This window comes from Peromyscus maniculatus, chromosome 19 (assembly GCF_049852395.1).
Source record: "Peromyscus maniculatus bairdii isolate BWxNUB_F1_BW_parent chromosome 19, HU_Pman_BW_mat_3.1, whole genome shotgun sequence".
NCBI lineage: Eukaryota > Metazoa > Chordata > Mammalia > Rodentia > Cricetidae > Peromyscus > Peromyscus maniculatus.
Window position 1 is genome coordinate 38,164,396 of NC_134870.1, and position 16,376 is coordinate 38,180,771.

General features: G+C 41.1%; 1 protein-coding gene across 1 annotated transcript in view; it reads left to right on the forward strand.

Annotated features, from left to right (window-relative positions):
* The window catches only part of Lvrn (laeverin), a 62,996-nt gene that overhangs the window by 27,794 nt on the left and 18,826 nt on the right, over positions 1 to 16,376 (forward strand). The window contains exons 7-14 of the mRNA XM_006977656.4: positions 3,474 to 3,617; positions 7,361 to 7,426; positions 7,517 to 7,582; positions 8,277 to 8,449; positions 10,415 to 10,491; positions 10,830 to 10,969; positions 12,939 to 12,994; positions 15,354 to 15,507. Of these exons, the coding sequence (XP_006977718.2) occupies positions 3,474 to 3,617; positions 7,361 to 7,426; positions 7,517 to 7,582; positions 8,277 to 8,449; positions 10,415 to 10,491; positions 10,830 to 10,969; positions 12,939 to 12,994; positions 15,354 to 15,507 (876 nt within the window). The remainder of the gene's footprint in view (positions 1 to 3,473; positions 3,618 to 7,360; positions 7,427 to 7,516; positions 7,583 to 8,276; positions 8,450 to 10,414; positions 10,492 to 10,829; positions 10,970 to 12,938; positions 12,995 to 15,353; positions 15,508 to 16,376) is intronic.

The window sequence follows — 16,376 nt, forward strand, 5'->3', positions numbered from 1 at the left end:
ATGTGCAGACAGAGTATATGATGTAGCAGGAGTCTTAAAAGTTCTTATTAATAAAATCAAACCCGAGGCCAGATATTGGGGTCCATGCTGGTAGATCAGAGAGACAGAACAAGCCACAGCTATCTCACCTCACCGGATCCTCAGCTGGTCTTGTCTCCTCAGACTGGAGGCCTCTGAGTCCTCATCCGGAATGGGTCTCAGCTGAATTACTGCTCAAAAGCCTGAATGCTTAGCCAGCCAAAATCATCTAGTTTCTGGTCCTCACGCCTTATATATCTTTCTGCTTTCTACCACCACTCCCTGGGATTAAAGGCTGGCTTTCTGGGATTAAAGGTGTGAGTCACCATGCTTGGCTATTTCCAATGTGGCCTTGAACTCACAGAGATCCAGAGGGATTTCTATCTCTGGAATGCTAGGATTAAAGGTGTGAGTGCCACCCTTTTCTAGCCTTTGTATCTAGTGGCTGTCTGTTCTCTGACCCCAGATAAATTTATTAGGGTACACAATATTTTGGGGAACACAATACCACCACAGAGTATCACAGATTTTATTTGTTCAGTTCTAGGAACAATTAATGATGATGATAAATAGCCTAAAGTGGTTAACTCCTACAGAGCAGGCTTTACTTACTGGGCATTTTGCTGGAACCTATAAATTAATTTAGTCTTTAATACAACGAAGTGAGGACAATGTTGTTTCCCCTGTTTTGAGACGGTAAAATGAATGTAAGAAATAGAAATGGTGACTTATATGAGTAAAGGAACTGTTAAGAGAGTTAAAAAAAATGATTGATGGTCCATTGTCTTGACAACTGCCTATTCATTTATTGTAACACTTTGCTTTTTTAAAAGTTTTATCTGTTATGCTTGGAAAAGAAGAACTCCATCTGGGACTTGACCAAACTAAGTTGGGCTTTGGTTCCTTCTGATTTATCTTTCTGTTCGTTTGTAATATGACAGTTGTCTTAGGGGGTGGTCATGAAGATCAAGTAACAAAAACTCAAAATGTTGGTAAGTAAAGTAGTGTGCCACTATGGGAATACGTACATGAGAAGTGTTAGAAAGGATTATACTAAAGCCAAATTTGTGGTAGTGATTATCTTAGGGCATGAATCATGGAACTTTAAAATTTCTCCCTTGTGTCTGTGGCACGTTGATCAAAATGAGACACTCTCAAGAACACTAACAAAACCTACACTTAATGAATAGGCTTAAACCTGTGCAGGGACTTCTAAATTCTTGCTACATGGAGTATGATTACTGAACTAGCAATAAGAGAGCTTTAGAATTCTACATCCTTAGTTACTAGAGTACAGCATACTATCCAGATCAACATAATTTCAACACAATTCCCAAATGATCCATTTTCTATTAAAATTTCAGACATAGCCAGGCAGGGTAACTTAAATCTACCATCTCAGCTATTTAAGAAGCTGAGGCAGGAGGATTTAAAATTAAAAAACAACCTGGGTTATACAGCAAGACATCATCTCATACAACAAAGTTGTTGACCCAATTCTATGTTATAAGCCTCCCATTTCCAGAAGAGCAGATTTTGGCAACAACCTTGAGATAGTTAATACTTATTATTAAATTGACAAAGTCTAGAATCACCTAATATCCAGTCTTCTGGGTAAGCACATATAAGATTATATATAAGCATATATAAGAATAGCCTTTGGATGTGCCTATTATCTAGATTAGGATATTATATTATTATTATCTAGATTAGATTATCTAGAGTGGGTTTATTTAGGTGGAAAGATCCACCTTAAGTATGTGCAATACCATGGACCAGGGGTCTGATTGAGTTATAAAGAGAAAGTGAACGGAACACTAAGACCCATTTCTCTCTGCTTCCTGACTGTTCATGAGATGTAACCAGCTGCCTTGAGCTCCTCCTGTCGTGACTTCTCAGCCACAATGAACTGCATTCTCTGTCAGGGACCAGTCCTGACCTTCAAAGGGTTCTTGAGTGGAGGAGTGAGGAATTGAGAAACAATAGGAAGAAATATAGACGTAGACAAAGAAAAAGATAGAGACCCAGCAAAGCTTCAGGAGGGCCCTGGGTCAATACCCAGTGGCCCTGAGTTTATTCATGATGGGCCATAAGCAAGGGGAGAGGCAAAAGACCTCCCCCTTTCAAGGTTGAGGTATAAAATACCAACAAGTATAGACCCTTCAAAACACCTGGTAACCAAGCCTTTGGCCAAATCATACTATTATGCAGCCTTGTTGGGATAGCAAGTTCAGACTTTCTGACCTTGAGTCACTAGGGAGCCTCTGTGGGTCCCCACAACTCTTGAGCCATAAACCAAAATAAACCCATTCTTCCTTAGTTTACTTTTGGCAGTATGGTATATTTTGTCACAGTAACAAGTCAAGTAACTAATATAAGCCTAATTGATGGTATTGCTAATCAAAACTTAAGTGAGGAATACAAAAGAGTTGGTCAGAATGTTAATAAATGAAAGTAGATAAGAATAGGAATGTTGGCCGGGCGGTGGTGGCGCACGCCTTTAATCCCAGCACTCGGGAGGCAGAGCCAGGCGGATCTCTGTGAGTTCGAGGCCAGCCTGGGCTACCAAGTGAGCTCCAGGAAAGGCGCAAAGCTACACAGAGAAACCCTGTCTCGAAAAACCAAAAAAAAAAAAAAAAAAAAAAAAGAATAGGAATGTTTACCTGATACTGATATGGCATGCAGCATGAGAAGTCAGTTCGGAATTTCAATTGGTAGGGATTTTAGGCTTTACCTGAGTATCAGGGGCTAACTCACTCACCAGGGTGCAGATAACTCATCTGTGCAACATCTCTCCCAATCTCAGTTCTGTTTTTTTTTTTTATTTTTAATCCCAAATTCCTCTTTGGCTGTAAATTAGTTTTCTTTCTAGTTTCACATCAGAGAGAAATTGTTCTTGCCATGTGCCCATGTGCCAGTGTCTTGAACAGTCCTGTGGCTTTCAATACAGTGTAATGAACTGCTGTCTCGGAATACATGAACTGCCAACACTTGTATCTAGTCTGTAGAGTCCTTTCCTGTTGTAAGTTACTATGTCAGCATCATTGTCAATTTATAAGTTTAGTGGGGTTTTTTTTGCTTTGTGATTATGCATGGAAAAACAACCATCAGTTTTAAAGCCATGGATTCAATTGACAATACAATCTAGTGGATTGAAACTACATAGAGACAGTGCTGAGAACCTATCTTGATGAGAGAAATCCATGACTCTTAGGCATCACACTCCTCTGTAATTAGCTTCTTAAAAATAAAAATAAAAGATAGAAATAGGAAGGAAGATGGCCTATCATTTTGTTACTCAAGGAATTATAATGTTTGGGGCATATTGTTATTCAGATATTTTTCATTTATTCTTTCCCCATTCAATGTGGGTTTTGGAAGCTATCTTAGGAATGTTGGATTTTGTATTTCTGTAACTCTCAGAAGTTAATGTGGCTCAATCTTTTCCTTTACAGAATGAGATCTTTTTTTTTAACGTTTTACATGGTGTCCTCAGAGAAGATCATGCCCTGGAGTCTAGAGCTGTGTCCACTGAGGTGGAAAATTTCACAGAAACAAGTGAAATAAATGAACTCTTCGACATATATACTTACAACAAGGTAAAACCACATTCATGTTTTCTTCTGTTCTCATGCAGAGTTGTGTGGAGTGGATTCTAAGGACTATAAAATGCTAAAACTTTGGGTTAAAGTAACTTTAATCCTATTGCCTAATCAATGTCAGAAAATACTTTAAAGTCAGGCTTCACTTAGCAAATATTATTAGTGAGGTTATATTAGATATTGGGCATATCTATTATTATAAACAGACTTACATACCTTGATGCTTTAAAAGCAAACTTTTCCGGACTTTCTCTCTTCTCTCTCTCTCTCTCTCTCTCTCTCTCTCTCTCTCTCTCTCTCTCTCTCTCTCTCTCTCCATGTGTGTGTGGAACAATCATAGAAATACTCCTGCTCTTTAGGGCTGCTAGGCTTCCTAGTAAAGAAGTAGAGGATGATAAAGATGGAATGGCCTGTTGGAATGGGTCTAAGATGACTACAGCTGTTTTAGCTGCACCAAGACTTTTTTTTTTTTTAAATCAACAAGCTCTTGATATAATCGCATCAAATAAATCAGTAAAGTCCTGATGCAACTGATGCAACTGCATCAAATCTAAAGACTCCTCAGAATCATCATTAACATTAACAGGTTAACATCATAATTCTAGTATGAATATTACTATACACAATTACAACTCTCACAAACTTACATCCAAAAGCAAATTCTCAATAGAACTATTTACACTTTACAAATTTTAGCAAACCTGTAAGAGCAATCTCTTAATAGAACTTTACAAAACATAGGGTACATTAACACAGACAAACATTAATCCACTCAAGGGACAAGAATTTTTTTTTAATTTTAAAGAGACTGAGGAATATTAACTTCCCATTTTCTTTATAATTTTTAAGTTGCATCTTGAACCTGGGTAGAAAAAACAAATTTCCTCATTTCTACATAAACAGTTACTTTTTTTTTCCCGAGACAGGGTTTCTCTGTATAGCTTTGCGCCTTTCCCTGGAGCTCTCTTGGTAGCCCAGGCTGGCCTCGAACTCGCAGAGATCCGCCTGGCTCTGCCTCCCGAGTGCTGGGATTAAAGGCATGCGCCACCACTGCCCGGCAACAGTTACATTTTTTACACAAAATAGTTCCATAAACAGTTCCATTCCTGCAACAGTTTATGAGTCACAACAGTTAATAAAAAATATATGCACACACAAAACAATTCATAAGTCATCACAGTTGATAGAGCCTATATGCATAAGTAAAGTCAAAATTGTACCATTGCAATTGAATCACTCCTGTCCATTCCATTTCTTAGGTCTGAAAAGTTAAAAAAGACAGTTCTGGTAACAGTCTTAAAAGTTCCTCTGAGTGCTCAAAATCAGGGTCTGGCTTGTCAGCTACCCTGAAGTCCCTGTACAGCAGTCCAAGTCATAATGACTCTGAAGAAAACAGCTCCAAATATGAGGAGTCTCATAACCAAAACTTTTTTGCAGTTTCCCTTGCATAAAACCCAGTTCAAGCAAATGTCTCTGAAGCCTCCCTCTGAGCTAAAGAGGCTCTTTGTGTCAGCTTTCCCCTAGGCAAAAACTGCTCCAGGGCAAAAGCTGCCAGCTGAGCTGGTGCAGAGTCCTCTCTGAGAAAGCACTCCTTGCATCCAACATGAACCACAAAGCTGTCTCTCAAAGGAGCCATGCACTGGCCCACTGCCAGCAAACAGAAACTGAATGGCCCTATCTGCTGTTTCCATTCAGCTTTTATAGTTCCAGTCTGTCTGTGCCTCCAGTAACTGGATCGAGGAACCCTGTGTCCTGAGGTCCCAAGGGTACTCTTACGCCTTGCACTGAATGGATGAATGCTGCCTGCTGCTACATGCCCTCAAGCATCACCTCAGGTCCAGGAAGAAAAGCAGCCATGGCCAGTTGTGGCTGCTGAACCCTGGCTCCCATTACCAGATTTGCTGCCTTGCTTACAAGGCCAAATGCTGCCTCAGCACCCTCCCTCCCCACATTCTGCCACTGGGAGCTAGGGCTGCATCAGTCTTGGCCGTTCCCACAGAGCCCGTTCTAACTGTTCAGCCTGGAGCTCTGTTCTGCCTCTGCCTCACCTCCACAGCTCCCTAGGCTCCAGCACACCTCAGCTGCTCTTCCAACTGCTTCTGCTCATGTGGCTGATGCTGCTTTTCTGCCTGGGGCAGCAGTCTCTCTGCAGGGCTTCTGCTGCTCAGCACTGCTCTCTGTTAGCCTCTCCAGGGATGATTTGCTGGACTCTGGCTGCCAGGAACTCTGGCTCCAGGTGACAGACCTGCTCTGGCCACTGGGGTCCAAAGCCTCTGCTACACTCCTAGCCTCCATGTGCCACCATTTGCCTCTCTCACTGTGTGGTGTCTCTGCTTGGCTTGTCAAGGCTGCACCTTGGTAACCTCAAGCCATGTCCTTCTGCTGGCTAATTGCATTCTCCTCACCTTGACTCAGCCATGGCAGAAGGCATGCGGAACCCTGCTGTTTGTGCTGGCTTTCAGGGTCATTGGCAGCTTCTGGAACTTCTAAAACCACTGGGACTGCTAAATTCACAGTGGCTGTTAGGTCCTGTCCATGCTTTGGTGAGGGCAAAAGCTGCTATGCCAAATTACTTTATATTAAACCTTCACCATATTCCTAGACCTAAAGCCTATATTCTCCACCTTCACCAAGACTTTTTTACAGCTTTAAACCTAACTTAGTAAATAGATAAAAACACAGAGAGATACTTGCTGCAGCGTAACTCTTAACTACTCTGCTTCATACTTACAATTTTACTCCCAAAGATTAGAATATCACCACCTCCTTTCATTAATTACTAGGCATGCCCCCTGCTCCGCAGAGTTCCTTCTTTCTATCTTCTGTATCTAAGTCCCATGTTCAGGGCGCCATCTGTGGGAGTTTGTGGAGTCCAGCTCCAACCTGCTCCCACCTTTTGAAGGATTCTTAGGTGGAGGAGAGAGGAGTGAGGAAATGTCAGAAAGAAAGAGAGACCTAGCCAATGAGAAGAAAGACAGAAACACAGGATAGCTTTGGGAAGGTCTGGGTCAATATCCAACAGCCTTGAGGTTTATTCAAAAGGGCTTTTTATAATATGCCAAGGGGAGCGGCAAAAGACTTCCCCCTTGTAAAATCAAAGTACACCATACAGCCAAGTGTAGACCTTCCCAAACACCAGGTAATCACGCCTATGGTCAAATCATCCCATTATACATCCCTGCTAGGTAAGTCAAGCTCAGATTCTCTGACCCCGAGTAAGTTCTCTTTAGGAAGCCTCTGTGGGCTCCCACAGGTCTCTCATTGGCCTGGGGCTTGCTGATTTGGTTAAGCAGGTAGTCATCCAGCACCAGGGATTCCCCTGTTTTTGTCTCCCTAGTTCTAGGATGACAAACACACTAGCTTAGCTTTTGTACATGGGTTCTAAGGGTAGAGCTTAGGTCCTTCTGCTTGCTTGCACAGTGAGAGCTTCACTGGCTAAGCCATCTCCCCAGCTCCAAACTTCTGTTTTGTAGAATTGTATTCTTACATGCAAATATCATAATTTAGACATTTTTTGTGTACTCCAACTTTTTATATGTAGGACATTCACTCACTCTTTACTTACTACTCAGTGACAATCTACTATTTTATTTACATGTTTGAGGATAATTTGAACAGGGAATTTGATCAGAATTGCAATCAGAAGCATAGCATGGAACAGTGTCCATAAAAAGGGACTGTGTCTGTGTGTAAATACTGACTTTTGTTCAGTTCATGAACGGCTTTGTATGTCCCCTTAGGGAGCATGTATGGCCCGGATGCTTGATGGTTTCCTGAACCAGCGCGTGTTTATCAACGCACTTAAGGTGAGTTGCTAAGAGTGTTACCCAACTAGCAGCAAACATAAATGGCTTTGGAATCCTATTGCCTTAACCCCAATTCCTCTGTTTTCACAGTCATATTTGGAGACATTTTCTTACTCAAATGCTGAGCAAGACGATCTGTGGAGACATTTTCAAATGGTAATTGTCCTTCTTTGAGACACTTTCTTGCTGAGTAACATCGTCTGATACAGTACAAGAGCAGGAGGCCATGAATGAACAGGAACATGACTTTTCCCTATTTCTAAAACCCCCTTCCCTGCACTTCTACACCCCAAATAGAGAGTGACCTACTAGGTCCCTAAATATGTATGTGTTCAATGAATAAATGGATGAATGAAAGTAATCATTCATATTGCCAGTCCTCTGTGTTTGTGGTTCCATATCTGTATATTCAGCCAATCCAAGATGAGAAATAGAAAAAGTTCTGTTTGTACTGAACATATATGGACTTTTCTGAGGCCATTAGTCCCCCAAACAATACAATACAATAACTATTATGTTCACATACCATTTGCATTGTAAAGATATTACAAGTCACCTGTAGATGACTTGCAGTACCTGCTTACATAGAAACACTGCTCTATTTTACATAAGGGCATCAGCATCCATGGATTCTGTTCCCATGAGTGTCCTGGAAAAAAATCCCCTCCCAGATACCAGAGGGAAAGCCATGTATCGATAAACGGTTCTGAATATCAACCAGTGAGGATTATTATATAATGAAGTAATAGGATAGGATGGTTGTTTCATTTCTTTGGGGGAGATTGCTGCTTCACAAGGTCTTGCTGATAAACCATGTCCGTCTTTTGTTATGATTTTTTTTTTAAATCAGGCCATAGATGAGCAGAATATAACCCATTTGCCAACAACAGTGAAAAGCATAATGGACAGCTGGACATACCAGGGTGGTTTTCCAGTCGTCACGTTAAACGTGTCTACGGGTGTCATGAAACAAGAGCCATTTTACCTCGAAAAGGCTGAAAATCGAACTCTTGCAAACCACAAGTAGGTTATTTTATTCGTCTGTCATCACCAGGCTTGGGGTTGAGCAACGTTGGGATGGAAACCCACCAGCAGTGAGGAAGTGTAACACTTGTGGGGCAAATGCCCTGCTGCTGGGTGACTCCCTGAAGGGATGGCGCTGTGTACGAACTAGGGTGAGGCGGAACCCTAAATACCAAGCAAGGCCAGAAGCCTGCAACTAGGGATCAATGTGTGCCCTTACCTGGGACTTAGTCATGTGGGTGACCAGACCATTAGAATTCTACTTGTTCCTCTTGGTCTGTCAGACAGATGTAATGAATTACTTGAGATTCAGGTGAGAGACAAGAAGATGTCACCAGTGGCACAACGTTTCAGGAAAAAAAAAAAAGAGGGTCCTGTTGCAATCTTTCCCCTAGACATAGAACCAAGGGGTTGCTGCCTCCTTGAGGACAGTGCTGTGCATATGTATGTGTTCACATTGTGTGATGTGCATGCATGTGTGTGTGTATTTAAGGCCATATCTTCAACTTTAAAATGGTAGCCTTTAGACCTGATTCAAACACTGGCTTCCACAAAAGTCAGACTGTGTGTAGGTCTTATTGAAGTCCTCTGAGCTCCAGTTGCATTGTCTGCGACATAAATAGAATGGGGGGGGGCATGTAAAAATGCAGTGGTGAGTGCTAGCATGCCACTCACTACCTTCTTCCTTCCTGCCGTCTGTTTCTTCACCGATTTGTTAACTTGCAACTGTTTTAAGTAATTTTGACCCTCCCATCTCATTGTAGTAGATATCAGCATGAATGGATGGTTTTTCTTTTTTCTTTTTCTTTTTCTTTGTTTGTTTTTCAAGACAGGGTTTCTCTGTGTAGCTTTGGCACCTTTCCTGGATCTCACTCTATAGACCAGGCTGGCCTCGGAATGCCGATCCGCCTGCCTCTGCCTCCCGAATGCTAGGATTAAATGCGCATGCCACCACTGCCCGGCGGATGATTTGTCAAATCCTATAAAACGTCTCAAGAAAGGGCTAGCAAGATGGCCCAGTGGGTTTGGCCCCAAGTTTGGTGACATGAATTTGATTCCTGAAATCCATGTTACAGGTGGAAAGAGAGAACTAACTCTAAAGAGTTGACCTCTGACCTCCACACATGTGTTGTGCTACATGTGTACCGCCTCCCACTTCGTGCTTGCGCGCGTACACACACACACACACACACACACACACACACACACACTAACAATAATAACAACAAATCAAACAGTCCTAATCTTTCTTCAAAACCCCAGGGGAGAGAAACCGAAGGCCAGTAGACCCTGCACTATACTATTCTGAGTCTTTGGAGAAGTAGGCGGAGTCTTAGGTGTGCAGATAAACGCAGACTCACAGCTGAAGGACTAAGATGCCAGGTGTAAGAGTTGGAAGAAGACTGGAAACAATTGCCTGAACTGTGTGTCTTTCCTAATGACTAATGCAGTTCTTGTGGTCAGCTGATCCATCCAGTTCACGTTCAGTAAATACAAATGTTGCGGCCGATGCCTGTAGACATGTTTCAGGTGGAGATGAAAGTCTGAGGCTCAGAAGTGTTTTGAAATGTTGGCAAGCTTTTCCTTTTTAAGCTACCCTCCACCTCTCTGGGCATGGACAGATTTGGGTCTGCCTGAAGCATTTGAATAGCCCAGAGTGAGGCCAGGTGGCTATAATTTAGTAAAATCAGCCCTTCCACATTTCAGACAGAAGGCAGTCTCGGCAACTGTGTATGTTCCAAGAGGTAAGTCTGTAAGAGACAGCAAGAGGGAAGATGATAAAGAGTGAAAGCAACATTGGCTGACAGAAACAGCAGCAAGTAACCCCAAGAGCAAAGCCCGAGTGCCTGCCGGGATTGATCGTGGACTCGGAGGCCCGCTATTCTGGCATCTCTTTAATTTGGGCGGAGTGTATATTCTTGTGTGTGAAAATAGCTAATTCTTTTCTTTTTTTTCCCCAAAAAGTAACACATGGATTGTCCCTATTTTTTGGATGAAAAATGGAACCACACAACCTTTAGTCTGGCTAGACAAGAGCAGCAGTAAGTAAATGTGTGTGTGTGTGTGTGTGTGTGTGTGTGTGTGTGTGTGTGTGTGTGTATTATATATACATATATATACATCTAAAGACAGAGATAGACATTTTGTTAATAATGTTGAGTTTTTGAAAACCTGATTGTTGAATGCAGAGCTTTAAAGACACGCTTTAAATTAAAAGTAATTATACATGAAAATGTAGCTATATGGCAGACCAATATATACTTAAGAGCTATCTTAACTTTTATTTTATTGGCTAATTGTTTAGAAGTGTGGATGTATTATATTTTTAAAAAAATGTACTGAAATCTTTTTAAGAACCTTTCTTTTTTTTTTTTGGTAGTGGTATTCCCTGAGATGCAACTTTCAGATTCTGACAGTGACTGGGTGATTTTAAACTTCAACGTGACTGGATATTACAGAGTTAATTATGATGAGTTAGGTTGGAAGAAATTACACCAACAGCTTGAGAAAGATCCTAAGGTAGGGGCTGGTTTGGGTGTTTTAATTCAGCATCATCCACTGTCCATTTGGAGGATGTGCTTTCTGATGGAAAAGCCCTTTCTCTACCATCAATGATGGAGACAGTTTTATATTCATTCTTAAGAAGGACTGATTTTGGGTGAATGTTTATTTTTGAACATTCTTCTTGTTTTTCCAAAATAAGTCTACCTTTTGAAATGAGAATCAGAATATATTTTCCTAAGTTACTTCACTGCTCGATTCTATTTTTCACTTTACAATGAAAATATCATTTGCTGAATTCATCATGAGTGTTAGAGACTGTGTAGGTAAAGCTGTATGTAAGGTTTCTAAGCTACAATTGATACATAGTATATGCTAAAAATTGTTGACTTATATTCTTAAAAATATTCTTCTCACTCAGAGGAGCTAATTTAATTTCTGAAATATCAATAGTCCACTATCATTTTAAGTTATTTTTAAAAGCTTATGAATCATGATTAAATCTATACATGGTAAATGGTTGGCCAGGTCATACCAGTCAATCTTTAGCTGATTGACATAAGCAAAGCTTAACCAATGAAGAACAGGGTTCAAAGCATGAGTAGGGAGGGATGCTGGCTTTGGAGTCTACATGACTTCATGTAAGACTTTGGGCAGTCCACTTAGCTGAAGTAAAATCTGTCCTGAGTTTCTCTGTTGGGGACACAGCAGCCTCCACAGGAGAGGACGATGTACATACAACACACTGGCCCAGAGTTTGGGCTATGGGTCAAGAGATGACCGCTCATAGTTTTACGTATTGCTTACCTAAGGTGTGATATTGGGCTAGCATTTGACTAGTGTTTGAATTTCCTCATCTATATAGTGGTTTTAGTAGACTAATCTTACTCTAAGGTTTAAGGCTAACCTGAAAGTGTCCCTGTGAAGATGAGGAAAGATGATGCATTATGTTTAATGGAGGCCAGACACAACTCAGGTGCTCAGAATATGTTCAGTAACTCTAGAAAATGTTATTGATATTGATAAAGCTATAAAAGCCATTTATAATATTTCTTCTTAAAACCTCTTTCAGATGAGCTAAATTCTTAGTGGCTTCTAATGGTACCATAAAGGTACGAGGTTCTATCATTAGGGCAATCATTCCCTGACACCATTGTAGACTGATTTCTGAAGCACCTAACTAAACTACTTTGGCAACACAATTGGTGACCAAATAAGACAGACTTAGTGTGACTCCAATGTATCTAGAAAATGCAAACATTGCAGCTCCCACAATGAAATGAGACTTTTAGCAAAGGGAGAACTAGGATTGGTGTACTCAAATGCTTGGGAGTGCTGGGAAGGTAAGTTCCCTTGGACCAAATGAAAGTGCTGGGAGGTGTTGGAGGAATGACTGGAGACTTCGGGAGTCTCAGAGGACCTAAGCTGAGGTTGCAGTTTGCGAGTTATTGGTATTGAGATGATCAGAGAGAAGTCTATAGACTTAGGGTGGTTACTGCCCTCTGCCTCTCCATGAATATGGGGGCACTGGGTCACATCAGTGAAATCTTTAGAGTGCAGATACCATTTAAAATTATCCCTCAGTGCTACAAAAATAGTGCTAAGTAACATTTATTTACGCCCTGCTATGCCAAAACTTTCCTGAAAATAAGAAAGACATTTAATGTAATAGCATTCAATATATAAACACTCTCTGTTGGAGAAGTTTTTGAATGTCAGTCTTGGGGTCTGTTTTTTAACACGGTATGTTTTAGGGGAGTGTTTTGGTAACACTTCTGCCAGGTTTAATCATTATAATTGATATCAGAAGGATTTCATCAAAACCACATACATAATCAGCAAATTATGAGCTGGTCTTCGTAGCCGCTATTTCCCTATCTATGAGACAATTTCTTAGGAAGGGATTTTTAGGCACTGATGGTCTTGAACTTGCTGTTTGGAAAATATTTGCCTCCTTTCTTGACCATGTTTGGGTATCTTTCTGCAGGCCATTCCTGTCATTCACAGGCTGCAGCTGGTGAGCGATGCCTTTGCCTTGTCTAAGTAAGTGTCTTTTCCGCTCTCACTGGTAAAGGGCGTGGCTTGAAAACTTCACAGAAATAATAACCTTGTGACTATGAAATGGTTCTTTAGTATGCGGAGGCCTTAACCAATGAAGAACAGAGTCCAAAGCAGAACATGGTTGCTCCAACCTGTGACTCAGCTCCTGGGAGACTGATGCAGGAGGATTGCTGTGAGACAGCAAAACACAAAAATAAAACCAAACAAATAAACTTAAGATTGGGCCAAATTCCATGTTCTCAGTGTGGACTTTTATGGCATAAATTGTTGTTGGCTATAAATAGACTAACAATTGATATTTTGAAGTTATTCAAAGGTGATAGCTGATGTCTATAATAGTAGTGATATCTGGGTTATATTTTGATATACTGCAGAATTATAAGTTTTATATGTATGTACTAGAATTGTTTAGGATAAGCCATGCCACTGTTTAGCCAGAAATATATCCAAGATTTAAATTTTCAGGATACACACACACACACACACACACACACACACACACACACACACACACACATTCTTTAATTTATATATTCTTTAGTACATATATTTATCATATAATAAATTACCTAGTGTGTCCTCCTTTATGCCTGTCATATGTGATGAGTATTTGCCATCTCTTTACTGATTATTCCCTCTGATACCTGTTGCTCAATGCTTGGCCGAAACACCTCTCTAGAGTCACTCTGGCTTGGACACAGCTGGCCACATCCTCCAAGAATCATCCTTTTGGCTTCTTGACACTTGGATGCTAACCCTTGAGTTTCTGACTTCACTTCTTTCTATCATTTTCGAGACAGGGTTTCTCTGTGTAGCTTTGCGCCTTTCCTGGAACTCACTTGGTAGCCCAGGCTGGCCTCGAACTCACAAAGATCCGCCTGCCTCTGCCTCCCGAGTGCTGGGATTAAAGGCGTGCGCCACCACCGCCCGGCATAACTTAAGTGGTTGTTTTATTAGGTACAAGGCTCAGTAAGATGCTCAGTTGCTGGAACATAGGATGCTCGATTCTGTTCTAAATGGACGTCTCTCCCTCCTTCCTTGTCTTGTGTTTATCCTGTAGCCATTTCAATTCAATTAGCTTGACCACTAAATGCTATTTTCGTCTCTAAGTTGTCTCTGCTATTTATTATTCTCTCTCTCCCTCTCTCTCTTTCTCTCTCCTGTGTGTGTGTGTGTGTGTGTGTGTGTGTGTGTGTGTGTTTGTGACACACTTCCCCATTGCCTAAACTTAAAACCTCAGAGACACCCTACTGTCACCTTTCCCACGCCTCACGCTCAGTCACTCAGCATGTCATATCTATCCACTCCTGGTGACGCCTTCTGAGTTCTCACCTTACTACTTCTACCACTTACATATTCAGCGGTTTCTGTCATCTTCCTTCCGGTCTCTTTCCTTAGCTTTCAGCCTTTCGTTCCTTTGACCTCCCTTATGGCTTTCGGCACTGCCACAGTAGGAGTTCTAGGCATCAATTCTACCACATTACTTTGGTTGCTTAAAAAAAACCTAGATTTCCGTTCCAAGAAATCTTAACTCTTTGCCCTGATTTTCAATGGTCTCCTCAGGTTCGAACTACCTATTCTGTTTCTTTGTCTCTCATTAGACACAGAATGAGCTGATCCACTTGCTTTATCTCTCACTCGACATAGAACATCCTGCCTAGTGTCTTTGCCAGCCCACCACGGTGCTCCCCACTGCTTCTCCTTGGTCCCATGCTGCCTCTCTGCCTTTTTCAATTACACGTGGCCTTCGGTGCTCTTCTTGAGTGTTTCTTTGTTGAGGCCTTCTCTGACTTCCCCTTCCCTCTGGGGTGTTTCTGTGTGTATGCTCTTGCTTTGGGAACCTTATTCTCAGGACTCAGCACCTTTTCCGCGACCCCCTCCTTGACTTCCTAGCTACCAGCTGAACTCCTCAGTGATGCTCTTAGCTGCAGGCAACTGCAGTGTCGAATGCTGGCTTCTCTGCCCACCAGCAGATGGCAGAGCATTCATCTGAGAATGCTTATGATTGATAACTACTGACTGGAATGTATATTGTCGTAAGAACACAATAAATACTCAATATCCCATAACTCAACAGTTGGCTTGGGTTTTCTACAGCTTCTAGTGTGGGTGTGTGGATGAACTGAGTGGATACAAAGGTCTGGCACCATTTGTTGAGTTCTGTGTTATGATATCATCATACCCATAAAAGAAAGTCCCATCGGACTTTCGCCGCCCTTCTGCTTGGTTGGTTTACACATCTTGTGGAAGTTCGATGTTGAAAATGGAGCAGATATGGGAAGAGAGAAGATCTTTTAGCAGGTCAAGGTTTTTTGAGTGTGTGTTTTTTTAAACCAAACAGAAACAATTATATTGAAATTGAGACAGCACTTGAGTTAACCAAGTACCTTGCTGAAGAAGATGAAATCCTAGTGTGGTTTGAAGTCTTGGTAAACTTGATAAACAGGAGTGTTATTTCTGATGTGAACAACTATGCTATATACCCATTATTGAAGGTAATTTCATGCTTTGTTATGTGGCTTTTAAATCAACCCTCTTTGCCTCTGTGTTCTGGCCAGCATCTGTGGGTCAGGCCTTTCCAAAAGCAATGTTCTATTTATTCCAGATGTTTGCTGATTTATTTCTTTTTAGCTACAACTGATTATTCTTAGAAGAAAAATCTATTAGCCATAGACCTCGCCTTAGAGATGAATGGAGGGAGAAGCTTGGCAGGGTTTTTGATGAAGTGATAGTACATCCAGAAAGAAAGAAAGGAAGAAAGGAAGAAAAAGAAAGAAAGAAAGAAAGAAAGAAAGAAAGAAAGAAAGAAAGAAAGAAAGAAAGAAAGAAAGAAAGAAAGAAAGAAAGAAAGAAAGAACGGCCCAGAAGTGGTAGAAATTATATATCTTCATCTTAGAGAAAAATAGTATATATTAGGAACAATTTTCCAAAGAAATTTATAGGCAAACAAATAGTTTCTTATCAAACCCTGTTCTCATAATCCTAACTTGTGTCTTAAGGGTTCAGCAATTTCAACCTACAAAATATGTTCCAGAAAAAAAAAAATAAGAGTTTCAAAGTTTCTGTCGATATTAGGAAGAGAAAGATGGAAATCAGCACTTAATGAATGAAACAATGGCATGCTGCTCTCAAGAGGGGTTAGAAAAACGGAAAATTCCCACCAGTAGCTCTTCAATAGGATATGGAAGAAAGACATCAAGACTGAGATCAGAGTAGACACTTAGAAGTAACCCTCTGGACAGTCAAGGTCCACAAGCGAACCAGAGAGTGGTGATTGCAAGTGAGTGTCTGGGTCATTCTGAGGGTGATGTCGTTAACACCCCAGGTTCCAGGTGCTCCTTTTTCTCGTCTCCAGAGGAATATC